The sequence below is a fragment of the Dermochelys coriacea genome, chromosome 4, assembly GCF_009764565.3.
Source record: "Dermochelys coriacea isolate rDerCor1 chromosome 4, rDerCor1.pri.v4, whole genome shotgun sequence".
NCBI lineage: Eukaryota > Metazoa > Chordata > Testudines > Dermochelyidae > Dermochelys > Dermochelys coriacea.
The window spans coordinates 87,138,410-87,160,477 of record NC_050071.1 but is presented as its reverse complement, the minus strand read 5'-3'; the positions used below and the strand labels follow the sequence as shown (position 1 = coordinate 87,160,477).

The 22,068-nt window shown below is 41.2% G+C and overlaps 1 protein-coding gene across 2 annotated transcripts in view; it reads right to left on the bottom strand.

The window, feature by feature from the left end:
- MTMR7 (myotubularin related protein 7) overlaps window positions 1-22,068 on the bottom strand; it is a 78,726-nt gene that overhangs the window by 3,750 nt on the left and 52,908 nt on the right. For both annotated transcript variants that reach the window (XM_038400822.2, XM_038400823.2), the window contains exons 8-12: window positions 14,801-14,910; window positions 11,545-11,670; window positions 10,871-10,920; window positions 5,674-5,874; window positions 3,874-4,014 (exon numbers count right to left, since the gene is read on the bottom strand). In XM_038400822.2, the coding sequence (XP_038256750.1) occupies window positions 3,874-4,014; window positions 5,674-5,874; window positions 10,871-10,920; window positions 11,545-11,670; window positions 14,801-14,910 (628 nt within the window). The remainder of the gene's footprint in view (window positions 1-3,873; window positions 4,015-5,673; window positions 5,875-10,870; window positions 10,921-11,544; window positions 11,671-14,800; window positions 14,911-22,068) is intronic.

The following is a 22,068-nucleotide window of genomic DNA, read 5'->3' as shown; positions in this document are numbered from 1 at the left end:
CCAAGGGGATGGATCTAGACTGTTCTCAGTGGTAGCAGATGACAGAACAAGGAGTAATGGTCTCAAGTTGCAGTGGGGGAGGTTTAGGTTGGATATTAGGAAAAACTTTTTCACTAGGAGGGTGGTGAAGCACTGGAATGCATTACCTAAGGAGGTGGTGGAATCTCCTTCCTTAGAGGTTTTGAAGGTCAGGCTTGAAAAAGCCCTGGCTTGGATGATTTAGTTGGGGATTGGTTCTGCTTTGAGCAGGGGGTTGGACTAGATGACCTCTTGAGGTCCCTTCCAACCCTGATATTGTTTGATTCTATGTTAATTGAAAAACAGATTTACTACCACAAGATCATGTTTTACTACTTTCGATTATGACTGACAATGAAAAAGAAGCATAAGAATGTAAATCTATAGACTAATACTGGCATAAATCCATTATATATAATTTTAAGAAACATCTGGCTACATTTGAGTTAGACCACAGCTTTGATCTAATCTGTCTGGAGTTCTGATTGATAGTAATTCTTTTTTTAAAAAAACATTAACTTATTAAAGGTATTTACTGTCACAAAATAAATACATACCTTTGCTAAGAACAATAATAACTTAAGTTGTATTTTTTATTTGCTCTATAGACTCTATTTAAATATACTATAGAGCAGTAATAGCTGCATCAAAATTAAGGGTGAAGCCAGCTTTCCATTATAAGTTCTATTTCAGCCCCTCTCCAGTTTTCCACAAAAACTGATCCTCCTAAAATTTTGTATGTAAGCTCATCTGAGCGTAGTTTTTTCTGGAACTTTGGGTAAAAAGCAGAAGAGTCCTCTAAAAGTTATGGTGTGACATGTTACTTAAAAATTCACATTTAACAAAAATGTTTAACAGCAAGAGCCAAAAAATATCTCAAGGATGAGTTTGTGTTTTGTTGGCTTGGCTGAAAAGTGCCTTTTGGGTATTTGGTGTAGATAAGCATGACTCCACTGAAATCAATGGACTTGTACCCATTTACACTTGCTCTAAATTTGACCCTAATGTTAAAAGACAAAATTGCACATATTGGCAAAGAGATGTCTCAATATGTGTTTAAAAGGCATTCTATGAAATACCTGACAGATTCATGGGGCCTGTTTCCATCTGCTGCATCACATGGGTAAAACTGTATTTTATTATTATGATTTCTTCTGAGGTTGTCACTGTACAATCATAGGCCTTAATCTGGAGAGGTGCTGCGTGCCACAACTCTCAATGAAACTAATGAAATGTGCTGGTTCTGCTCAGATACTCTACAACTTTCAGGATTAGGTCCCAGATTGATTCAGGAAAGCATTTAGGACTAGATCCACAAGAGCACTTGGATGTCTAACAGCCATTTTAGGTGCCTAAATCCAATATTTAGGCATCACTGAGATCCTCAAAACCCCCACACAGGCCTAGCCCTACAGGCATCTAAGTTTCCACTGTTAAAGTACCCTAGGCATCTCAGTGAACGTATGCATAGTTATCTCAGTCTGGGCACCAGGTGCCTCTCATCCCTAAACCCCACTGGGGATCCTCCCTTCCGCTCTCGCCTGCGGGGCCTGATCCAGTAAGTGTTCTCTAACCCCTAAACTCACTCAAAATACACAGAGGAAGAGAGAGACCCACGACCTGCACCCACTCTTCCATCCAACTTTTAGCCCAGTGGTTATCCCACTCATCTGGGATGTGGGAGACCTGGGTTTAATTCCCCCCCCAGCCCCACCTGCTGTAGAGGCGTGATCTGAACTCTACCCCCCATATTAATTATTTACACACAGTGGAACAGCTCCAATAGGAGAGACTGTGAGAGACCCGACCAGATAACCCCATAGCCTAGCAATTAGGGCAATCTTGTGGGAAGGGGGGAAACCCCGTTTCAAATCCCTTCTCCACATCAGGCAGAGGGTAGAATTGAACTGGGGGGGTCTCCCACATCCAGGGTGAGTACCCTAATTACTGGACTAAAGTTTATAAGGGGGACTTCTGCTATAGCATTTTCAAAAACTGGCTTAGCTGTCAACTCCAGGCGTATGTTTATGGCTGTGAATCCCAAAAAGAGGTAGGCATTTTCCTTCAACCCAGATTTCGGCACCTAATTCCCTTTGAGAGGCAGGGTTTAGAGCATGCTGAATGCGGATGGATTTAAGTATATGCTAAAGTGCATTCCTGAAAGGAGACCTCAACAACTGATTCTATGAAATCTTTGCAAGTTAGTGATACCAAGCTATTGTAGACTGCACTGCAATTAATTTAAAGTAAGAGACCTGTAAAATAATAACCCATGCTAAAAAAGAAGCCCTTGGGAACATGGAAGCAGCACGGGGTTTTACAAGACAGTTTCTTTGTATTTGGTCCTTAGCCACGCACCCATCTGCGTGCTCTTGTGTGATTTGTTGACATAATCCTCAGTTAAATAACTGTTCCTGTTAGCCTGCAAATAAAAAGTCAGCTCGGATGAGGGTGTATGCCATAAGTATGTTTGGATAATTGTGTAATATCACTCCTCTATTTTCTAATTCTCTGGTAACATGTGGCCAGCACCTGACTGTCTACGTAAGCAGCTCAGCAGACAGATTAAGTAACAGACTTGAATTAAGAATTCAGCTGTCTAGCCAAAGAGCTGGCAGAGCTATTCTGGTAGGGTGACCAGAGGGCAAGTGTGAAAAATTTGGACAGGGGCTGGGGGTAATAGGTGCCTATATAAGAAAAAGTCTCCAAAATCGGGACTGTCCCTATAAAATCGGGACATCTGGTCACCCTAGTTCTAGGAGATTTTTACCTAGTATTAAGTGGTTCCTTTTTTCTTTTCCAAACAACCTATGTTAATTTAGTAATGTTCCCCCACCCCCCGATCCTATATTCATTAACACAAAAGGCCCAATCCTGCAAACCCTTACTCAAAGTAATATGATTAAAGTTAATGGGATTACTCACATGAGTAAGTGTCTGCAATATCAGGCCCCTGTTTCGTAAAGCTCTTTTGCAAATATCGTTGTACCTAAAGGGACACTGACAGATTACGAGAGTTTTTAGTTAAACTGTTTTTTTAAACCTGGGTTACAAATGTGACCTAGAGTGTTAAACCTGAAAGAATACTAACATTAATTAATTTTTAATCACTTAGGTTGTTTGTTTACATTTTAATATATCCAATAGCTTGGAATATGAAACTAACTATGTAGTTGTACTTCTAATACTTTCAATCAATCACTTTCACTTCTCTTGTATTAGCAGCAAAATAGACAGTTATTTGAAAAAACAACAGTAACATTTTGGATTATATTAGACTCTGTAGACACTTGTACACACGTAAAAAATATGTGAGGCCTAAATTACCCTCCCAGCGTTACCCAGAATTTAGCAGCAACATTGGACAGAGTATTGTATTTGCTGATTTACGAAGTACTTGTTTGAACAAGTGTGAGTGAGACCCTAACATCTTTCTGAAACCACTTGTTTCACCTGTGATGCTGACTGACCCAGGGCGTCAAAGATTCATCACAGAATCTGATATGGCAGAAATCTAGTACCCAAGGACTAGACTAGAATTCAAAGAGCCATCTCCCAGTGGAACAAGTGCCTATGCATGTACTAAGTACACACAACGATCAGTGCAGTCTTAGTCATGACCTTCTTTTGTAGCTAATCCAATGCTGTGACACAGTGCAGAGGCCCTGTCTGAGTACTGACAGACAGGGAGTTTACTCACTGTAGCTGGCCCTGAATTTACCACGTTATCTGAATTTTCCACTGTAGAATAAAATATACAGTACAAGATTAAGTTCTGAGATGTGCAGTTTTGTTCTAATACACCCCACTAGTAATATGCACAGTGCAGTGGCAACAACAAGTGAAGTCACCTACTTGTACAAGAAATTGCAGGGAGCTGTCTGTGGGCGCAATGTCCCCTGGGTCTGACTGTGGTCTTCTCTATACAGAGGATTCACGTAATCTGTACGATTCTTCCACAAGTGAGCCCAAAGCGAATATGTTCGTTCTTGAATTCTGAGAAAGGATTTAAAAGAAAAATACATAAACTGCTTTCCAGAGGTGCAGGTATAGCTTGAGACTAGGGAAGACACTTCAGTGCTCTTTGCTAGTCACTACAATCAACTTCAGAGCCTCTTAAGAAAATTACACAAATTATAGATGTAGAATGTAGAGGCCCATTTTCCTTCATTAGACTTTAAAGGTGAAATCCAATGCACCTCTGAAAAACCAGAATAACTGGACATGGAATGTATGGGGGTTGAGTAAATAAAACACAGCCTCCATTTCAGGGCCCATACCAGGACTTCTATGAGTTTAAACAGCAGCCACTGATTCTTTGTATCAGTTCTGTGTTGGGCTGAGGCTACCTAATTTGTATATTCATGAATCCCTGGGCCTCTCCCACACCTTCTCACTGCCCACCCCTCTTCACGGCCTTGCTGACCTACATGGGCCTGGTGCACAGACACTTCCTGCAGCATGTAATGGGTCAGGCACTCCACTGCGGCTGCTTCTTCAGTGGTTAACCCTCCTCCCACAGCCCATAAGTAGACAGAGGCCCTTCCACCGTTCTCCATACCATGGGTGAATTTCAGCCACATGCAAGTGTGCTGACATTTCAAGTTGGCACCAGATTGCTGATCAGCCACAGTGGCACTGTAACAAATAACAGCAACTCTGCCTTTACAGGAGGAATGGCCAGTTACCAGTGGGGTACCATTCCCTTACAGGCTACAGGAGTTATGCCAAGTTCTACTTTTTTCTGTGGGTAGATACTACAGGTTCTAGGGATCAGCAGTTTGTGCAGATACAATTTGAAACAGTTGTGTGCTGTGTAACCTATGGTGCTAAAAAGCAGCACAGTAGATGTGTTGCTCAGCCTGGACTCTGAAGCCCAGGAAGGAAGGTGAGCCCTTTCTGACCCACTTTGGAGGGATCACAGGTCTTGAACCTGGGTCTTCAGGCCAAAGCCACCCCATGGCAGCTTGCTGATACCAGCAGGGAGTGTGGGCTGGTGGACCCTAGCTCACCATAGGCACTGCCCACAAAGTTCCCAATTGGAGGAGATGTCCAGCCGCTTTGCATGGTTCAGACTCACTATTTAAGCCAGAAGGAGACACAGGAGGTTGTCTTGAGCAACTACAGGTTTCAGAGTAGCAGCCGTGTTAGTTAGTATTCGCAAAAAGAAAAGGAGTACTTGAGGCACCTTAGAGACTAACAAATTTATTTGAGCACAAGCTTTTGTGAGCTACAGCTCACTTCATCAATACTGTAGCTCACGAAAACTTATGCTCAAATAAATTTGTTAGTTTCTAAGGTGCCACAAGTACTCCTTTTCTTTTTGAGCAACTACAGGAATCCTTGGCTGGATGCTACATTGGATTATTCCTTCTTTCTTGATTCCTGCTCCTAGTTCTTTTACTCCTGCCTTGCTCCAAGTCCCTGCTCCTATGCCCAAGCTCTGACCATAGGCTTGATTACTGACTCATGGTTCTGACATTACAGAAGCTCAACTTTTTTTTATTGAATTATCTTGCCAGGTAAAGGTAGGCAAGAATTGTACATTGCTTCACTTTGTGGCATACAAATGTATATAGACATTTTAATCTTTAATACACACACAATCTGCCAAACCAACATATACCTATGTAGTTAAAGAACAGAAAATCATACTTCAGCTCTCGTCTCTCCTTCTGGCTGTTACACAGGAAGTTACCAAACTGGCAGGAATAGATATGATGTTGTATGTGGATCAAAAATCTTTCATTGAACTCAAAGGCACAGGGAAACTGTTCCATTAGCTGCCAAACACACTCGATGAACTGATCAATAACTGGGGATATCTCTTTTGGATCTCCATCTAAATTGCCATACCTAAAATAATGCAAGATATTACCATTATAACCTGAAATCCAATTGGAATCCTTTATGAAAACCAGAGCACTACGTGGTTGAAAAAAAAAAAAAAGTTTGTGAGAGAGTTGAGTCATGGGTTTCAGGGTGAATTTTTAGTCACATCACAAAATCAGGCAGGTTTGGAAACCTCTGTTCACAGAACAGAAGGAGTGTGGTGCTTACCAGGCAGGAACAGAGCACACAGGAGAAGCTCTGTGGGAAAACTTCCAGAGTCCCCTGCTGTTTTATACCTGGTACTTGTGTGCGCTGCGAATCTCTCACTTCCATGAACACCCTTAGTCTATGTACTATTAATTAGCACATCTCCAGGACAACCTGTGCTGAGAGACTTTTATGGTGCCCCCACACCCCACCCCCTGATCGTAATTTAAGGCTGCCCTCTGTTGGTGGAATTCCTTGGGGAGAGCATCTTGGGGCACAGTTACATTCTGTTGTGTTAGCAGGTGTGCTTTGAACCGCTTCTCTATATAGAATTAGGTTTATTGGTACTGTTCACACTGGATTACCTCAATTAAGAGGGGACTGAAAATATGTAATGCATACAGTTGAGACAATATGCTGTATGTCTGACCTTGACCTGTAAAAGAGGAAGTATCTTTAGTTGTTTATTCTGTATATAATATATATAGGCCAATGGAGTAGGAAACCATAAAAATAATTTCTTATAAATTAGAACCTGCCATTACTTAAATGCTCAAAGAGATATAACAGTATCATTAAGGAGATCACGGTTATCAATGGTCATTGTATGCCTACAGTCTACGTATGTAGAAATTATTATTAAATATGTTGTAGAATGTCATTTTAACCACTGAAACTCCTGCTGGAATCTTATAAAACTTTATTCCAGTAAAAACTGCCTCAAATATTGAATGTTATTTAATAATTGTCACGGTAGCTCAGCCTATAGAGATATCAAGTAATATGACAATGAACCTTCAGCATAACTTTTGCACTTTGAATGTTTTTCTAAGGACTTGACTTAACCCACAAAAGCAGGGAACTGTAGACATATGTCCACATTATGTACAAAAAGCCTGCAAATTATTTCATTAGCAAAAAGACAGTTGAGATTTGGATGCAAAATACAACTTGTCAAATCAGTACATTGTTTTATATTTTCTTTACTTGAAGTATCTTTTGTTTTAATTTGATGGAATATTTGCCTATAGACTAGGAAAGGAGGACCCAATGCAGGAAAGACGGACTCCAGACAAACCAAAATGGAACCAGATTGCTGGCATGTACATTTTAAAAGATTGTAGAGGAATTTTTAAACTAGGGCTGGGAGAAAGCCGACAGGTATGTAGGAGCACATGGTTCGGACAGAGACATCCCTATAAGAAGATCTATTAATGGGGATTCTCTCTATTCGAGCAAGGAGGAGAAGATAGAAGTTAATAAAGCACAGGTAGGAACTGAAGAGAAACAGTCAAATGAAAAAGAGTCCCATTCAGTTGTATCACATAATGGCAAACAACTAAAAAGTGACACATGCTAGAAGTCTAAATACTAAGATGGGTAAACTTAAGTGCCTGGTATTAAATGAGGATTTTGATATAATAGGCAACACAGAAACTTGGTGGCATGATGATAATCAATAGGACACAGTGATACCAGGGTACCAAATATATATGAATGACAGAGTAGGTCAGAGTAGGTGGGGAAGTGGCACTAGATATAAAAGAAAGCATAGAGTCAAATAGAGCAAAAAAAACTTACATGAATCAAACTGTATCATAGAATCTCTATGGATAGAAATTTCATGATTGAATAATAAGAGTATAGCAGTAGGAATATACTACCAACCACCTGATTAGGATCATCGTGGTGACTATGAAATGCTCTGGGAAATTAGAGAGACGATAAAAATAGAAAACTTAATAATAATGGGGGATTTCAACTGTCCTCATATTGGCTAAATATGTGTCACCTCAGGATGGGATGCAGAGATAAAGTTTCTAGATGCCATAAATGACTGCTTCTTGGAGCAGCTAGTCCTGGAATGCACGAGGGGAGAGGTAGTTTTTTGATTTAATCTTAAGTGAAGCACAGGATCTAATCCAAGAGGTGAATACAGCTGAACCACTTGGGAATAATGATCATAATATAACTAAATTTAACATCCTTGTGAGGGGTGGAGAGGTGGGAGGAAACACCAAAGAAGCTCACCACAGCAGCATTTAATTTCAGAAAGGGGAACGACACAAAAATGAGGAAGCTAGTTAAACAGAAATTAAAAGGTATAGTCCCAAAAGTGAAATGCCTACAAGCTGCATGGAAACTTTTAAAAAACACCATAATAGAGGCTCAAATTAAATGGATACCCCAAATTAAAAAACCATAGTAAAAGGACCAAAAAAATGCCACCATAGCTATACAACAAAGTAAAAGAATCTGTCAGGGTCCAAAAGGCATCCTTTAAAAATAGGAAGTTAAATCCTACTGAGAAAAATAGAAAGGAGCATACACTCTAGCAAGTCAAGTTAAAAAGTATAATTAGGCGGGCCAAAAAAGAATTTGAAGAGCAACTAGCAAAAGATTCAAAACCTAACAGCAAAAAAAAAATTTTAAGTACATGAGGAGCAGGAAGCCTACCAAACAATCTGTGGGGCCACTGAATGATCAAAGTGCTAAAGGAGCACTCCAGGAAGATAAAGCCATTGCAGAGAAGTTAAATGAATTCTTTATATCGGTCTTCACTGCAGATGATGTGAGGGAGATTCCCACACCAGAGCCATTCTTTTTAGGTGACAAGTCTGAGGAATTGTCCCAGATTGAGGTGTCAGTAGAGGAGGACTGGAACAAACTGATAAACTAAACAGTAATAAGTCACCAGAACCAGATGGTATTTACCCAAGAGTTCTATAGGAACTCAAATATGAAATTGCAGAACTACTAAGTATGGTATGTAACCTATCACTTAAAGGAGCTTCTGTATCAGATGACTGGAGGATAGCTAATGTGATGCTGATTTTTAAAGAAGTCTTCAGAGATGATCCTGGTAATTATAGGCTGGTAAGCCCAACTTCAGTACCAGGCAAGATGGTTGAAACTATAGTAAAGAATACAATTATCTCACACATAGATGAACACGATTTGTTGGGGAAGAGTCAACATGGCTTCTGTAAAGGGAAATCATGCCTCAATCTATTAGAATTCTTTGAGCAGGGTCAAGAAACTTGTGAACAAGGGTGATCCAGCAAATATAGTGTACTTGGACTTTAGAAAGCCTTTGACAAAGTCCTACACCAAAAGGCTCTAAAGCAAAGTAAGCAATCATGAGATAAGAAGGAAGGTCCTCTCAAGGATCAGAAATTGGTTAAAAGATAGGAAAGGAAGGGCAGGAATAAGTGGTCAGTTTTCACAATGGAAAGTGGTAAATAGTGGTATCTGCCAGGGATCTGTATGGGGACCAGTGCTGTTCAACATATTCATACATGATCTGGCAAAACGGGTAAACAGTGAGGTGACAAAATTTGTAGGTGATATAAAATTACTCAAGATAGTCTGCTTTGGGGTTAACTAAGAGTTAAAAAAGGATTCTACAAAACTGAGTGACTGGGCAACAAAATGGCAGATGAAATTCAATATTGATAAATGTTAAAGTAACGCACACTGGAAAACAGAATCCCAACTATACATACAAACTGATAGGATCTAAATCAGCTGTTACCACTCAAGAAAGAGATCTTGGAATCATTGTGGATAGTTCTCTGAAAATATCTGCTCAATGTGCAGCAGCAGTCACAAAAGCTAACAAAATGTTAGGAACCATTAGTAAATGGATGGATGGATAAGAATTGGAGGAGGACAACAAAAACGATTAAGGGTATGGAACAGCTTCCCTATAAGGAGAGATTAAAAGGACTGGGGCTTTTCAGATTGGAAAAGAGACAACTAAGGGAGGATTTGACATAGATCTATAAAACTATGAATGGTGTGGAGAAAGTGAATAAGGAAGTGTTATTTGTACCTTCACATAACACAAGAACCAGGGGTCACTCAATGAAATGAATAGGCAGCCGGTTTAAAGCAAACAAAAGAAAATGCTTCACACAATGCATAGTCAACCTGTGGAACTCATTGCCAGGGGAATATTGTGAAGGGCGAAACTATAACAGGATTAAAAAAAGAATTAGATAAATTCATGGAAGATAGATCCAACAATGGCTATTAGCCAAGATGATCATTGATGCAACCCCATGCTCTGGGTGTCTTTAGCATGTGACTGCCAGCAGCTGGGAGCAGACAACAGGAGATAGATGACTTGATGATTACCTGTTCTGTTCATTCCCTCTGAAGCACCTGGCATTGGCCACCATCGGAAGACAGGATACTGGTCTAGATGGATCATTGGTCTGACCCAGTGTGGCCGTTCTTATGATATTTGAAGGCATAAAACAATTTGTAAAATCAGTACATTTTATATTCCCTTTACTTGAAGTATGTTTTGTTTTAATTTGACAGAATATTTGCCTATAGACTGAGTAAGTCTCAGATCACAGATCCTTGATATCAACTGCACTTAAGCACATGCCTAAAGTTAAGTGCTGTCCTGAGCAGGGATGCTTTCCTGATCTGGGCCTTAATTCTACATGAGTGAAATCCTGTCTCCTATTGAAGTCAATGGCAGAACTCCCATTGACTTCAATAGAAATTTCTCTCCAAAATGAATGCTTCAATGGTAAAAGTAAGCATGAGACAAGCATCCAATATACTCAAAAGTAAACAATGGGGAAAGAATGGTAAGAAAATAATATTTCTATTTTATTTTCCAACGGTCTATAATAAATAATGAAAAAAGTTATGAGGAATAACTTGAGGGCATCATGTTCGTTTACTTTCTCATTGCCATTTGAAAATAAAATTAAAATAGTATCAGCAGAGAGCTGATCTTCCCTTATGAAAAAAGTGAAAAAAACATAGAAAACAAACCTGAGAGTACCCTTACCTGTGATTAAATTTGTGCCCAAAGGAAACCCAATCTTTTTCAATTAATACCTAAAATGAGCAAAAGTGCACTTAAGTGTCATGTCATGGAATCAAGATTAATTTTTAGAACAAGCAAAAGAACGATGGAAATGAGGACTGCTGTATTTCAACAAAGCTTGATTCAGAATGACTGCCTATCGTTTTTTATTAAACTCTACAACCCCTGCAAACCTATCTTTGCAAGAATGACAATAAGGTTGGTAAACATTCGTGCATACTCTGCCAGAGCCAATTTGTACATCGGTCCCTTTGTTGAAATGGAACAGATTTCAAACATGGTTTCCCCAAACCAACCTCCCTGGGTTGCACCCAATTTTGATAGGCAAAACTTTGGTGCCCATCTTTGAAAATTTTATCCTAAATATAAACTGATGCCCCCAAGAGAGTTTCTTTGTCACGGTTCAAAAAGCAAAGACAGACTGCACTTGATGGAATCAAATGTTTGATGTTAATTTGGATAATTTGGCTTCGATAATCTGAACCACTTTGGGTTTTTTTAAACTTTCTACTTAAGAAAAAAGACATTTTTAAGGAAAAGGTTATTTTCTCTACACACAGAAAGAACATTAGTGTTAATACTGTGCACATGATGTAATAGAACATTTACATCCACTGTAAAATAGGCTTGCTTACCATAAATCCCTTCATAGTTCTGTAAAATGGATCTAATAGAAGGCTTGCTACAGAGCAAACCTGAGCTGTTCTGTCCCAGCCATCTGAGCAATGAACCAGAACACTCACACCTTCCTCTGCCACAGCCTAGAAATACAGAAAGATTCATAGAAGTAATAAATAAGGTTATGGCAATGGGTAACGGTAGAGATGCTCCCTGGTCCAATGGTTTAGGGTACTGGCCTAGCACTTGGAAGGCCTGTGTTCAGGTCTTTGCTCTGTTACAGACTTCCTCTGTAAGCCGAGGCCCGGGTCCTCAAAAGCATAACTCCTACTGTTTCAAAAGAGCCTCTCTGTGCCACAGTTTCCCTATCTATAAAATGGGGATAGCAAGTCTTCCCTACCTGGGAGGTATATTGTGAGGGTAATTGCATTAAAGAATGTGAGGTGCTCAGATACCATGGTAACAGTGGATATGTAAGCACTGAGGTATCTAGACCCATAAAAGTAGTATCCCTATCTGAAAAATAGCTTCCTCAGTTCAAGGAGCTTACTGAACATGAGAGTATCAGATCACAAAGCAGGTAGAGAAACTTCAGGGGAACCCTGTGTTTGGGATACATGTCAATATTCGATATGCAAGATTTGAAGTCTATAATTCTGTAATCTTAATTTATATTATTAGGAAGAGAGCTGTTTCATGCATAATACAAGTGATGCGTACAAGGAAGGGGTTATGTTTAGTAAATCTGGGAGATTCTTTTGGGGAAGTTAGAACTCATTGTGGATTAGAAGGATTTATTTTAAATAAGACTTTTGCCTTTATTTGTTTCTTTATGATTTGTAAAAAAAGCTGTACTTAAATCTCAATGGAGAAAAATAAAATGAATTAAGAAAGATAGTACCTAGAAAAATAAACTCTAGAAAACTTTAAATCGAAGTAGAACAATTGCTAATAATTAATCACCAATGTTTATTTTAGGAAGCAGATAATTCCACCAGAATGGATCCATTTGGGCAAAATACCAATATTTAACAATTGGCAATGGTAAAAATCTGGATACTAGAGACTAGCTAGAAATAGAGCAAAAATTCCAAGTAGCTTTTTACCCAGGAACCAAAACTATACAAGTAGATCTGGATTCCAGAACAAAGAGAAATAGGAAGACGGTGGGCACATATGCAACAAAAATAAACAAGATTTGCAGACATTACTTAAACTCGCCACTGGGGGAAAGATGGCAACTGCTGAGGTCAATGAGTGAAATCCTGGCAGCAGTGGAGTCAATGGCAAAATGCCAATTGACTTCAGCGGGGCCAAGATTTCACCTAATGAATTCTGCTATAGATAGACAAACACGTATATCTAGCCTGCACCTGGTATAAAACAGACAGTTACAGCTACATATGGGACAGGCAGAAGCAAGGCAAGAAAGAGAACTCTGACAGTTACAGAGTGTCAGTAAAAACATGAGAGTGGGCACGTCATTTTAAAAAAACAGTCATGTAAACATTTATATACTAATTACCACTGTAAGAGCCAAAATGAGAGAGCTGGAGTGTCTGACATTGGGAAGACCTACAAGTAGCTGACATTTCAGAAACATGAGGTGTATGCGATTATCAAAGGGATAGCATAATTCCTATTCACTATAAAAATGATAGGCAGTGGAATAGCACTAAACAACAGATATCACGGACTAACAAAATAAAATTTCTGAGTAGAATACCATGAAGTAGAACTGCTCTAGGCAGAAACACCAGATCTTTACAATAAAATACGCTAGTTGGGAGAGTAATAGCCGCCTCAAAAGTAGAACAGTGATGGTAAATGCAAAATACTGGGATAAACAATTTCTCACTACCATAAACAACTGCTTCTTGGGACAAATAGGTAAGTATGCAGAAAAGGGGCTTCTCTTGAATTAGATGTTGGTAACAGAGAGACAAGATGGGTGAGGCAATATTTTTTATCGGATCACCTTCTGTTGGTGAGAGAGACACAAGCTTTCAAACTCACAGAGATCTTCTTCAGGATTGGGAAACTTACTTGAGTGTCACAGCTAAATACAAAATGGAACAGATTGTTTAGTTAACACTGTTTAGTTAAGCAAGTTAACACTGGGAGCTTAAATTCATAACTTTGCTAGACACTAAAAATCATGGACTGAATAGAGAAACTGGATTTATGCCTTATTACAACCGTCTATAACCCACTAACAATGCTACCCCCCCCCACCCGCTTTCCCCACTCCCACAAGCTTTCTGCCCTATGACTGGAGGAGTGTTAACAGGCCACTTATCTTGAATGGTTCCTTGAAATATGTGTTAACTACTTATGCTAAACCATCTGTTCCACCTTGTATTTAGCTGTGACACTCTGGCCAGGTCTACACTACACACTGAGTCAGTATAACTATGTCACTCAGGGGTGTGAAAAATGCACACCCATGAGTGAGGTAGTTATACTGACCTTAACCCCCGCGTAGACAGCTCTCCCACCGACATAACTACCGCCTCTCGCAGAGGTGGAGGTATTAAGCCGACAGGAGAGCTCTCTCCCATCAGCTTAGAACATCTTCACCAGAAGTGCTATGCAGCTGGGTCGATGGAAGTTTGTACTGTAAACCTGCCCTCTGAGTAAGTTTCCCAGACCTGAAGAAGAGCACTGTGTAAGCTTGAAAGCTTGTCTCTCTCTCACCAACAGAAGTTGGTCCAATAAAAGATATTACCTCACCCGCCTTGTCTGTCTAATATCCTGGGACCGACATGGTCACAACACCGCATACACACAGGAGTAACACACAGGAGTTTGTTCAGGCGATAAATGAAGTTGAGCCATTAAATTAGTGGGACCAGAGTATAATTAAGTTTGACATGTGTGCACAGGGACAATCATACTTTGAGGTAGTGCTGCAACACTTAACCTGCAACAAGGGGAACTTAAGGAGAAACAGGTTTAGTAACTGTCTGCAGGGAAAAGTTAGGAAATTAAGATATACAGCATTGGGTAGTAGAGGCTGCACTGCAATTCAGGTAATTAGCACAAAAGAATAGAGGGAAATAAAACACTAATTTACAAGCAAAGTGTCCAAATGATAACTTTTGCAACACTAAAAATTGTCTCTTCTCCCATCACAGAAACATTACACATTTAGGGCCAGATTATTTTCTAGTGTAACTTCAACTAAGTCAATGGAGTTTCACCAGCAGAGAAACCAGCCCTCAGTTTTCTGCATCAGGTCAATCAATTTTGATTTAGTTTTACATAATTTACCTTTGCAATGAATATGCCCGCATCCATGATGGCTTTGATGTGTTTTAGCCAGCCAGAATTCTCCAGGCCCCAGAGGAAATCACTCATAGAAGGGGACTTCAGCTCACAAACTGCAAAGTAAGCCACATTTTTAACGCACAACATAACATTTAACTCATAGGCTCCGACTGACTGTTCAACCTACGTATTGATATGTTTGCAGATTCTCTAGTTAAAATAGACAGTTTCTGAAATGGAAAGATTACTTTTAAGTATATATAAGGTTCTATACAGTATGTATGAAAGCATAAATTAAAGGGACAGCGTTGGGTGAAATTTGGCCCCAAAAAAAGTTGTTTAAAAAAAAGTAGGTTTTACAAAACTTATAAGAGAAATGCTTCTTTTAAAAGATTCCCAAGCAGTACTTTGGAATTTTATATAAATATTTCTTCTGTGGTGCAGGTTTTCCATAAGCATAACCATTTTAACAGTAGTAATTAAATCCATTACTGTGGGGAAGGATGATCCTGTTATTAATGATTAGAACTTGGAGTCAAGAGGGTTGTGGTTTTTTCCCAGCTTCACCATAGATTTCATGTGTGACCTTGGCCAAGTCCTGCAGGATAAAATTTTCAAAAGTGGCCACTAAGTTGGGCACAAAGAAATTAAGCCAGCCATTGAAGCTGTTGGCCTTAATCTCACTGTGCCTCAATTTTCCCATCTGTAAGAAGGTTCTGAGGATTAACTCAATACTACTGTGAAAAAAATTTGAGCTCCTCAGATAGAAGGTCCTAAAGAAGTTAAATAATAGTGAAAATAAATGTATTAGGAAATCTAAATCCCACACTCTAATGCTCTAATCAGCTGTTAGGCAGATAAATGGCCATTTTATTCATATATGTGCTGGGCTAAGCATCCAAGGGTGACATTCAGAAGCCCTGTATACAGCAAAAATATTTGATGTTTATCTGGATATCCTGCAAATGGACAGGGTGAATAAAATCCATTCTCTTGGCTGCCTGCAGGCTCCAAGGCACCTCCTGTGATACATAGGGGCCCCTTTTCATCCACTATAGCCAGAGATATTGCCCACTGCACCAATCCATTCAGAACAATTTTTCCTCTCACAAAGAATCGATACTGTTTGTTAGGAGCCCATATATTATTCCAAAAGTTATTTTCTTGGTATAGTTAGTGGAGGTGCAGACAAGTGTTCTCCTAGAATTGATTGAGGTGTTTGGACAAGCCAAGTGGAAAAGGTCTGAGAGCGAATCTCAACAGCCACCATCTCAGCAAGAGTCTAAATTGAAATTACAATATCATTCAGCTTGACTATCCTGGGGGAAGATTTCTCTTGTAGTTTTATTTGTATTACTGTAGCACGTAGGAGCCCTAGCTGCGGACAAGGATCCCAATGGTGTCCAGCACTGGACAAACACAAAATAAAAAGATGGCCCCTGCCTCAAAGAGTTTACAATCTCTATTAATTATTTCCCTTTAATTTTGAAATAGCACACAATTCACAGAACATTCAAAGCAGATAGCAAATATTAGGGAGGAGAGTTACTCAGCTCATCTTTCCAACGTTGGTGGCTTTAACAGGATGTCCAAATCCCAAATGTGAATGCTAAATCAATATGTAGATATACACAATGAGAACTTATGTACCTATCATGGGATTCAGATGTCCTGCTAAACCATCTGTGAGTGAAAATTGGACATGCTATATTACATGAAAATTCATCTCTTGAAATCTTATATGCTACACTTAAATTACTATAACATTTATATATTTTCATCTCTATAAAATGTCTGAATTTTTTTTAGAGTCTGTATGATAGAGATAGTTTCATCCCACTGTAGTTAAGTGTGTGTCTTCATTCTCCCTCTCTCTCTTAACTATTCCAAAATTAGTAACACTGGCAAAAAAAATAATCAAAAAATAAAAAAGAACCTCGCTCTCATCTGAAATCTGGTATGTGGTCTCAATCCAGTAGAAACCCTTCTTTAAAAGGGCAATAAAATTCTGTATCAGCCATTATAAAGTTTCATGTGCCATATCCATCACAGACATAAGACCATGCAACTCTGGTGACTTGGGTACAGCTGCATCAGTGAATTTGATCCTAAGAAATAAATTCCCATTTTCTTCAGTGTAGCTAAGATTTCACTCTATAAGTGAAATTCAGAATTAGTGCACACCAGGTCTCAATTCTGGACTTTTTTAACCCTTTTCCATTCTAAGGCACATTAGCCTAACGTGTATTTTATAAAGCATCTTTGAACATACAGGTTCTCACGGAAGTTTATTTTACAAGTCATTTTTGAAAGGCTTAAAAAAACAAAACCAAACAAAAAAAAACCCCGAGTAACAGTATTGAAAGCACACAGTCTTTCAAATGATTAATGCTCCTGTGCAGATGGAACCATCAGCAATTAGACGTTGAATTTTAATTGAAGCTGCTGGCTCTGTTTGCAAAAGCTCAGGGTAAAGCTGAAATACTACTTTGTTCATTCCTGCTACCAAATCAGAATCAATATTTACTTACCATTTTACTGAGAAAAGTCCATTTTATCCTAAATTAGAGACATATGCCACATATTTTAAGTGATGCTGGCTACTGATCTGTGATGCTGGCTACTGATCTGTAGTTTAATACTAAATTCAACTAATGCTGAATTCAGTTACTAGGCAAACATACATGAAGACACAAAAATATCTGTGTATCAGCAGAAAAGGAATCAAAACATTTGAACTATAAAAGGCTCTCCAGCTATTTCATATGGAGGGGGATATGGGGCAGAGCTACTTTACGCACAGGAAAATCAAGGAGCCACTTGGGGCAGTACGCTGTATGGAAACTCAGCAACTCACAAGCTGCTCTTATTTCTCTCCCCACTAACTGGACTGGAAGGGGAGAAGAAACAGCATACTTCAGATCTATAGTGCCCACCAGCAATAGCACCAGATGGGGAGGCAACTGCTGGATTAATTTTCCCATTTCCGGCAGCTTGAGGCCCCACAAATCCTATAGCTAGCCTTTGCTCAGTTGGGGGAAGGGTTAAAGCAGTGGTCACCAACCGGTCGATCGCAATCAACTGGTCGATTCTAGAGAATCTCTCAGTCGATCGGGATCTCCGGCGGTGCAGCAGGGCTGTTGCTAAGGCAAGCTCCCTGCCTGTCCCGGCCCTACACTGCTCCCGGAAGTGGCCAGCTTGGTCCCAGAGGTAGGGTTTCCCTCCACGTGCTACTCCTGCCGGCAAACACTGCCCCTGCAGCTCCCATTGGCTGGGAATGGGGAGCTGTGGCCAATGGGAGCTGCGGCCAATGGGAGCTGCAGAGGCAGTGCTTGCAGAGAGGGGCAGCGTATGGAGAGACGTGGCCCCCGCCTCCCTCCTGGCCCCTTCTTGGAGCGGTGTGGGGCTGGGGTAGGCAGGGAGCCTGCCTTAACAGCAGCCACACTGCACCATCAATCAGGAGCTGCCAGAGGTAAGTGCCTGGCAGAAGGCTGCACCCCAAACCCCAGCCCAGAGCCCCCTCCTGGAGCCAGCACCCCATACCCCCTCCTGTACCTGAACCCCCACCTGCACCCCAAGCCCCAGCCCTGAGCCCTCTCCCAGAGCAAGCACCCCTCACCCCCTCCTGCACCCCAACCCCCTGCCTCAGGTTCAGCCCAGAGCCCTTTCCACAGTGCAAAACCCTCGGCCCCAGCCCAGAGCCTGCACCGCCTCCCCCCCAACCCCCCTACTGCAGCCCAGTGAAAGTGAGTGAGGGTGGGGGAGAGCAAACAACAGAGAGATGGGGGGATGGAGTGAGTGGGGCGGGGCTTTGGGGAAGGGGCATGGCCTCGGGGAAGGGGCAGGGTAGATTCTGGGTTACCCTTAAATTCAAAAAGAGATTTTGGGTGTAAAAAGGTTGGAGACCACTGGGTTAAAGTCTGTGGGCCAAACCCTGCAGTGCTTACCCAAGCAGAACTCTCAATGAAGTCCAAAGACCGTAGGTTTTGTTCCTATCTAAGCAACTGATGTTCTGAATATTAATAGAAGAGAAGTCCCTATTCACTATTTTTGTTGTTCAAATACAGACAAAGAGCATGTTGTGCATCATTTAAATGTAAAGATCATAACGGATCAAATTCTGGTTGCCACCTGGAAACTAAACTCACCCAGTGAGGAATACAAATATGCTACCAAATCAATGTTAATGGGCCCCTGAATCTTGGCTGTAGGGTGACCAGATAGCAAGTGTGAAAAATTGGGACCAGGGCTGGAGCTAATAGGCACCTATATAAGAAAAAGCCCTGAATATCGGGACTGTCCCTATAAAATTGGGATATCTGGTTCCCCTACTTGGCTGAGACCAGCCCTACAAACAGCTCCCTTGTGCATTCTTTCCTGCTTAGCACAGGAATGATTTGGCACAGGGTTGTGCATAGGGGCTATTGCCTGGTCACAGTGACCACAAATGTGTACACACATGAGGGTGTGGACTACACTGCCTGACCCTTTGGCCATGCCCTGTTATGTCCTTCCAGACATATGAGGAGCAATCTCTCTGCAGCTTTTCACAGGAGGCAGGATACAGTCAGCCAACTTCTGCCCAGCACTCCCAATGTTGGCTGTGGATCTTCTGAGGTGCATATGTGGAGCACTGGCCAGAATTTGGCGCTTCGTTAATATAATTCAGTACATTAAACATTACTTTTGTATTCATCTGGACAACAATTCAGTGAAAGTTTATTGTCCTTAAATTTAGAGCTAAATCCTGTTGGGGAGTGGGGGAGGGTAAAGCAAAATGGAGAAAAACTGAGGAAGGATAATTTGGGCGTGGGGTGGCACAACAGATGTGCTCCTCCACAGAATGAAGACGAAAAGGGGCTGTAATCATTGTTCCAGAGTTCCAGGTATTTCTCTCTACTGCACATATATCACTACTATGTTCCAGCACAAAGAGCCACTGCAGTACTCAGCCCCTTTGCAAGCTGGCTTCCCCATGCAATGGGTGTGCAGTTCATCCACTGTTTGGGTTCTCCTATGGGTGAACAGAGGGGTAGGATTTTCCCTTAGTCATTAAGTGTGTAATCCAGTATTACAGTTAAATTCTGTGAACAGTTTAGGTAAGGCCAACGAGAGAAGCAGATGATGGCATGTTACTGTAACTGGGAGAAGAGAAAGGCTCCAGAGTATATGTTTGTATATTATAAAACATCTTCAACTGTTTTAAAATTGATTTCCTGACTCTTAAAACAGACTTAACCTGTCCTCATGAGCTGAAAGCCATAACACTCAGTAAAAGATTCAATATAATGGTGGGTTTCAGAGATTCAATATAATGGTGATGTGCTTAAATATTTTGGTACCTGTAATCATGGCCTGGGCCTCTCAAACTTCTAATTTTTATCAATCTTTCCAGGTTTATAGATGGGACATTATAAGAAAAAAAGACTGCTTCAACACACTGTCTTCTTTAATATAGATGCTGAGATGCTTAGTTCCCAAACTGTGTGATATATTAAGACCATTGATACATAATAAATAAATGATGTTGCTTGATAGGGGTTTTGGGCATGGTCCCATCTGATGAACTTTTGCATCATTTTAGAGCCAAAGCACATTAGTATCCCATGCAGCTTGGTATTTTTTTACTACATTATCTTTGATGGACTTGCGCTGAACAAATACAAGGACAGGTTTCTTCACTTGGCATTACTTCTAGCCAAACAATACATTATCATTAACTGGAAATCCTCTGCGCCCTAATCCTAAGACTCTTAGATCAAGGAACTTAATAATAATACCCCATAGAGAAGCTGATGTATTGTATGAAAATAAATTGCCTTGCAGATATTGAATTAACTAGCAACAACATTTAGGGCCGAGTTACATGGATGCATAATTGGGGAGACGTGTGCAAGGAGACTCTCCCCCGAATCAGACAGCATGTTTAACAGGCCAGGAAAGGCTACAGTCCCTCCAAACTCCCCTGAGATGTACTGTGTCCAAACTGGGTGGTGGTGGTGGTGGTGGTGGTGGTGTGGGGGGGTGCCATGGCCTCCCCACCACTCTGTATCAGTCTACAAACTGAGACTGGTATGCAACAGGGATCTATGCTGCACCATACAAAGGCGAGCAATTGTGACTGCACTCCCCATTAAAAGTGGACAGCCTAGGGAGTTTTTCTTACCTTTGCATCTGGCCAGGAGGCTGTGATTTTCTTTCAGATGCAGATCTCACTACCATGATTCATGCTTCTGTCATTTCAATATGATATTAAAGCAATATTGCGGCAAAACCTACTCTAGAGGTTTTAGCTAACTGATTAGCTGAAGATTCAGGTGCAGTCTGTAATTCACACAACACATATGCTACTGCAATAGTTAATTCTAGAGTTTAATATCTTAGGCCCTGTCTACACCTGGAAGTTTCTGCACAGTAAAGAAACTTTCTGCGGTGTAACTCCCGAGGTGCACACACTGCCAAGCCCCTTAGTGTGCAGAAACTGCGCAGTTGCAGTCCTGTAAAAAAAACACTCCAATGAGAGGCGTACAGCTTTCTGCGCCGGGACTACAGCGCCGCGGTGCCAGTGTAGACACCCTGGTCAATTACAGCACTGCGATTGGCCTCCAGGAGGTGTCCCACAATGCCTGTTCTCGCCTCTGTGTCATCCGTTTGAACTCTACTGCCCTGCCCTCAGGTGACCAACTGTCATCCCACCCCATAAATTCCTTTGGAATTCTGAAAGTCCCCTTCCTGTTTGCTTGGTGACGTGTCCAGGTGGCCATGCCTGCTCCACGCACTAAGCGATCCCCCACTTGGAGCAATGCCAAGCTGCTGGACCTCATCAGCATTTGGGGAGAGGAGGCTGTGCAGTCCCAGCTGCGCTCCAGCAGGAGGAATTATGATACCTACGGGCAGATTTCATGATGCATGACTGAAAGGGCACATGACCAGGACACACTGCAGTGTGAAGGAGCTGTGGAACGCCTACCACAAGGCATGGGAGGCAAACTGCCGCTCCGGTGCTGCATCCACGGGCTGCCGGCTCTACAAAGAGCTAGACGCAACATTTGGCAGCAACCCCACTTCCACTGCAAAGGCCACTGTGGATACTTAGGTGGTTTGCGGGCCAGTCAAAAGTGGACTGAGCCAGGAGGAGGAAATCTTGGATGAGGATGTGGAGGGGGACCCAGAGGCAGGGGATGACTCAGAGGCCAGAGATGCATGCAGCCAGGAGCTGTTTTCTACCCTGGAGGAGGCTAACCAATCACAGTTGTTCGATCTTGGAGAAG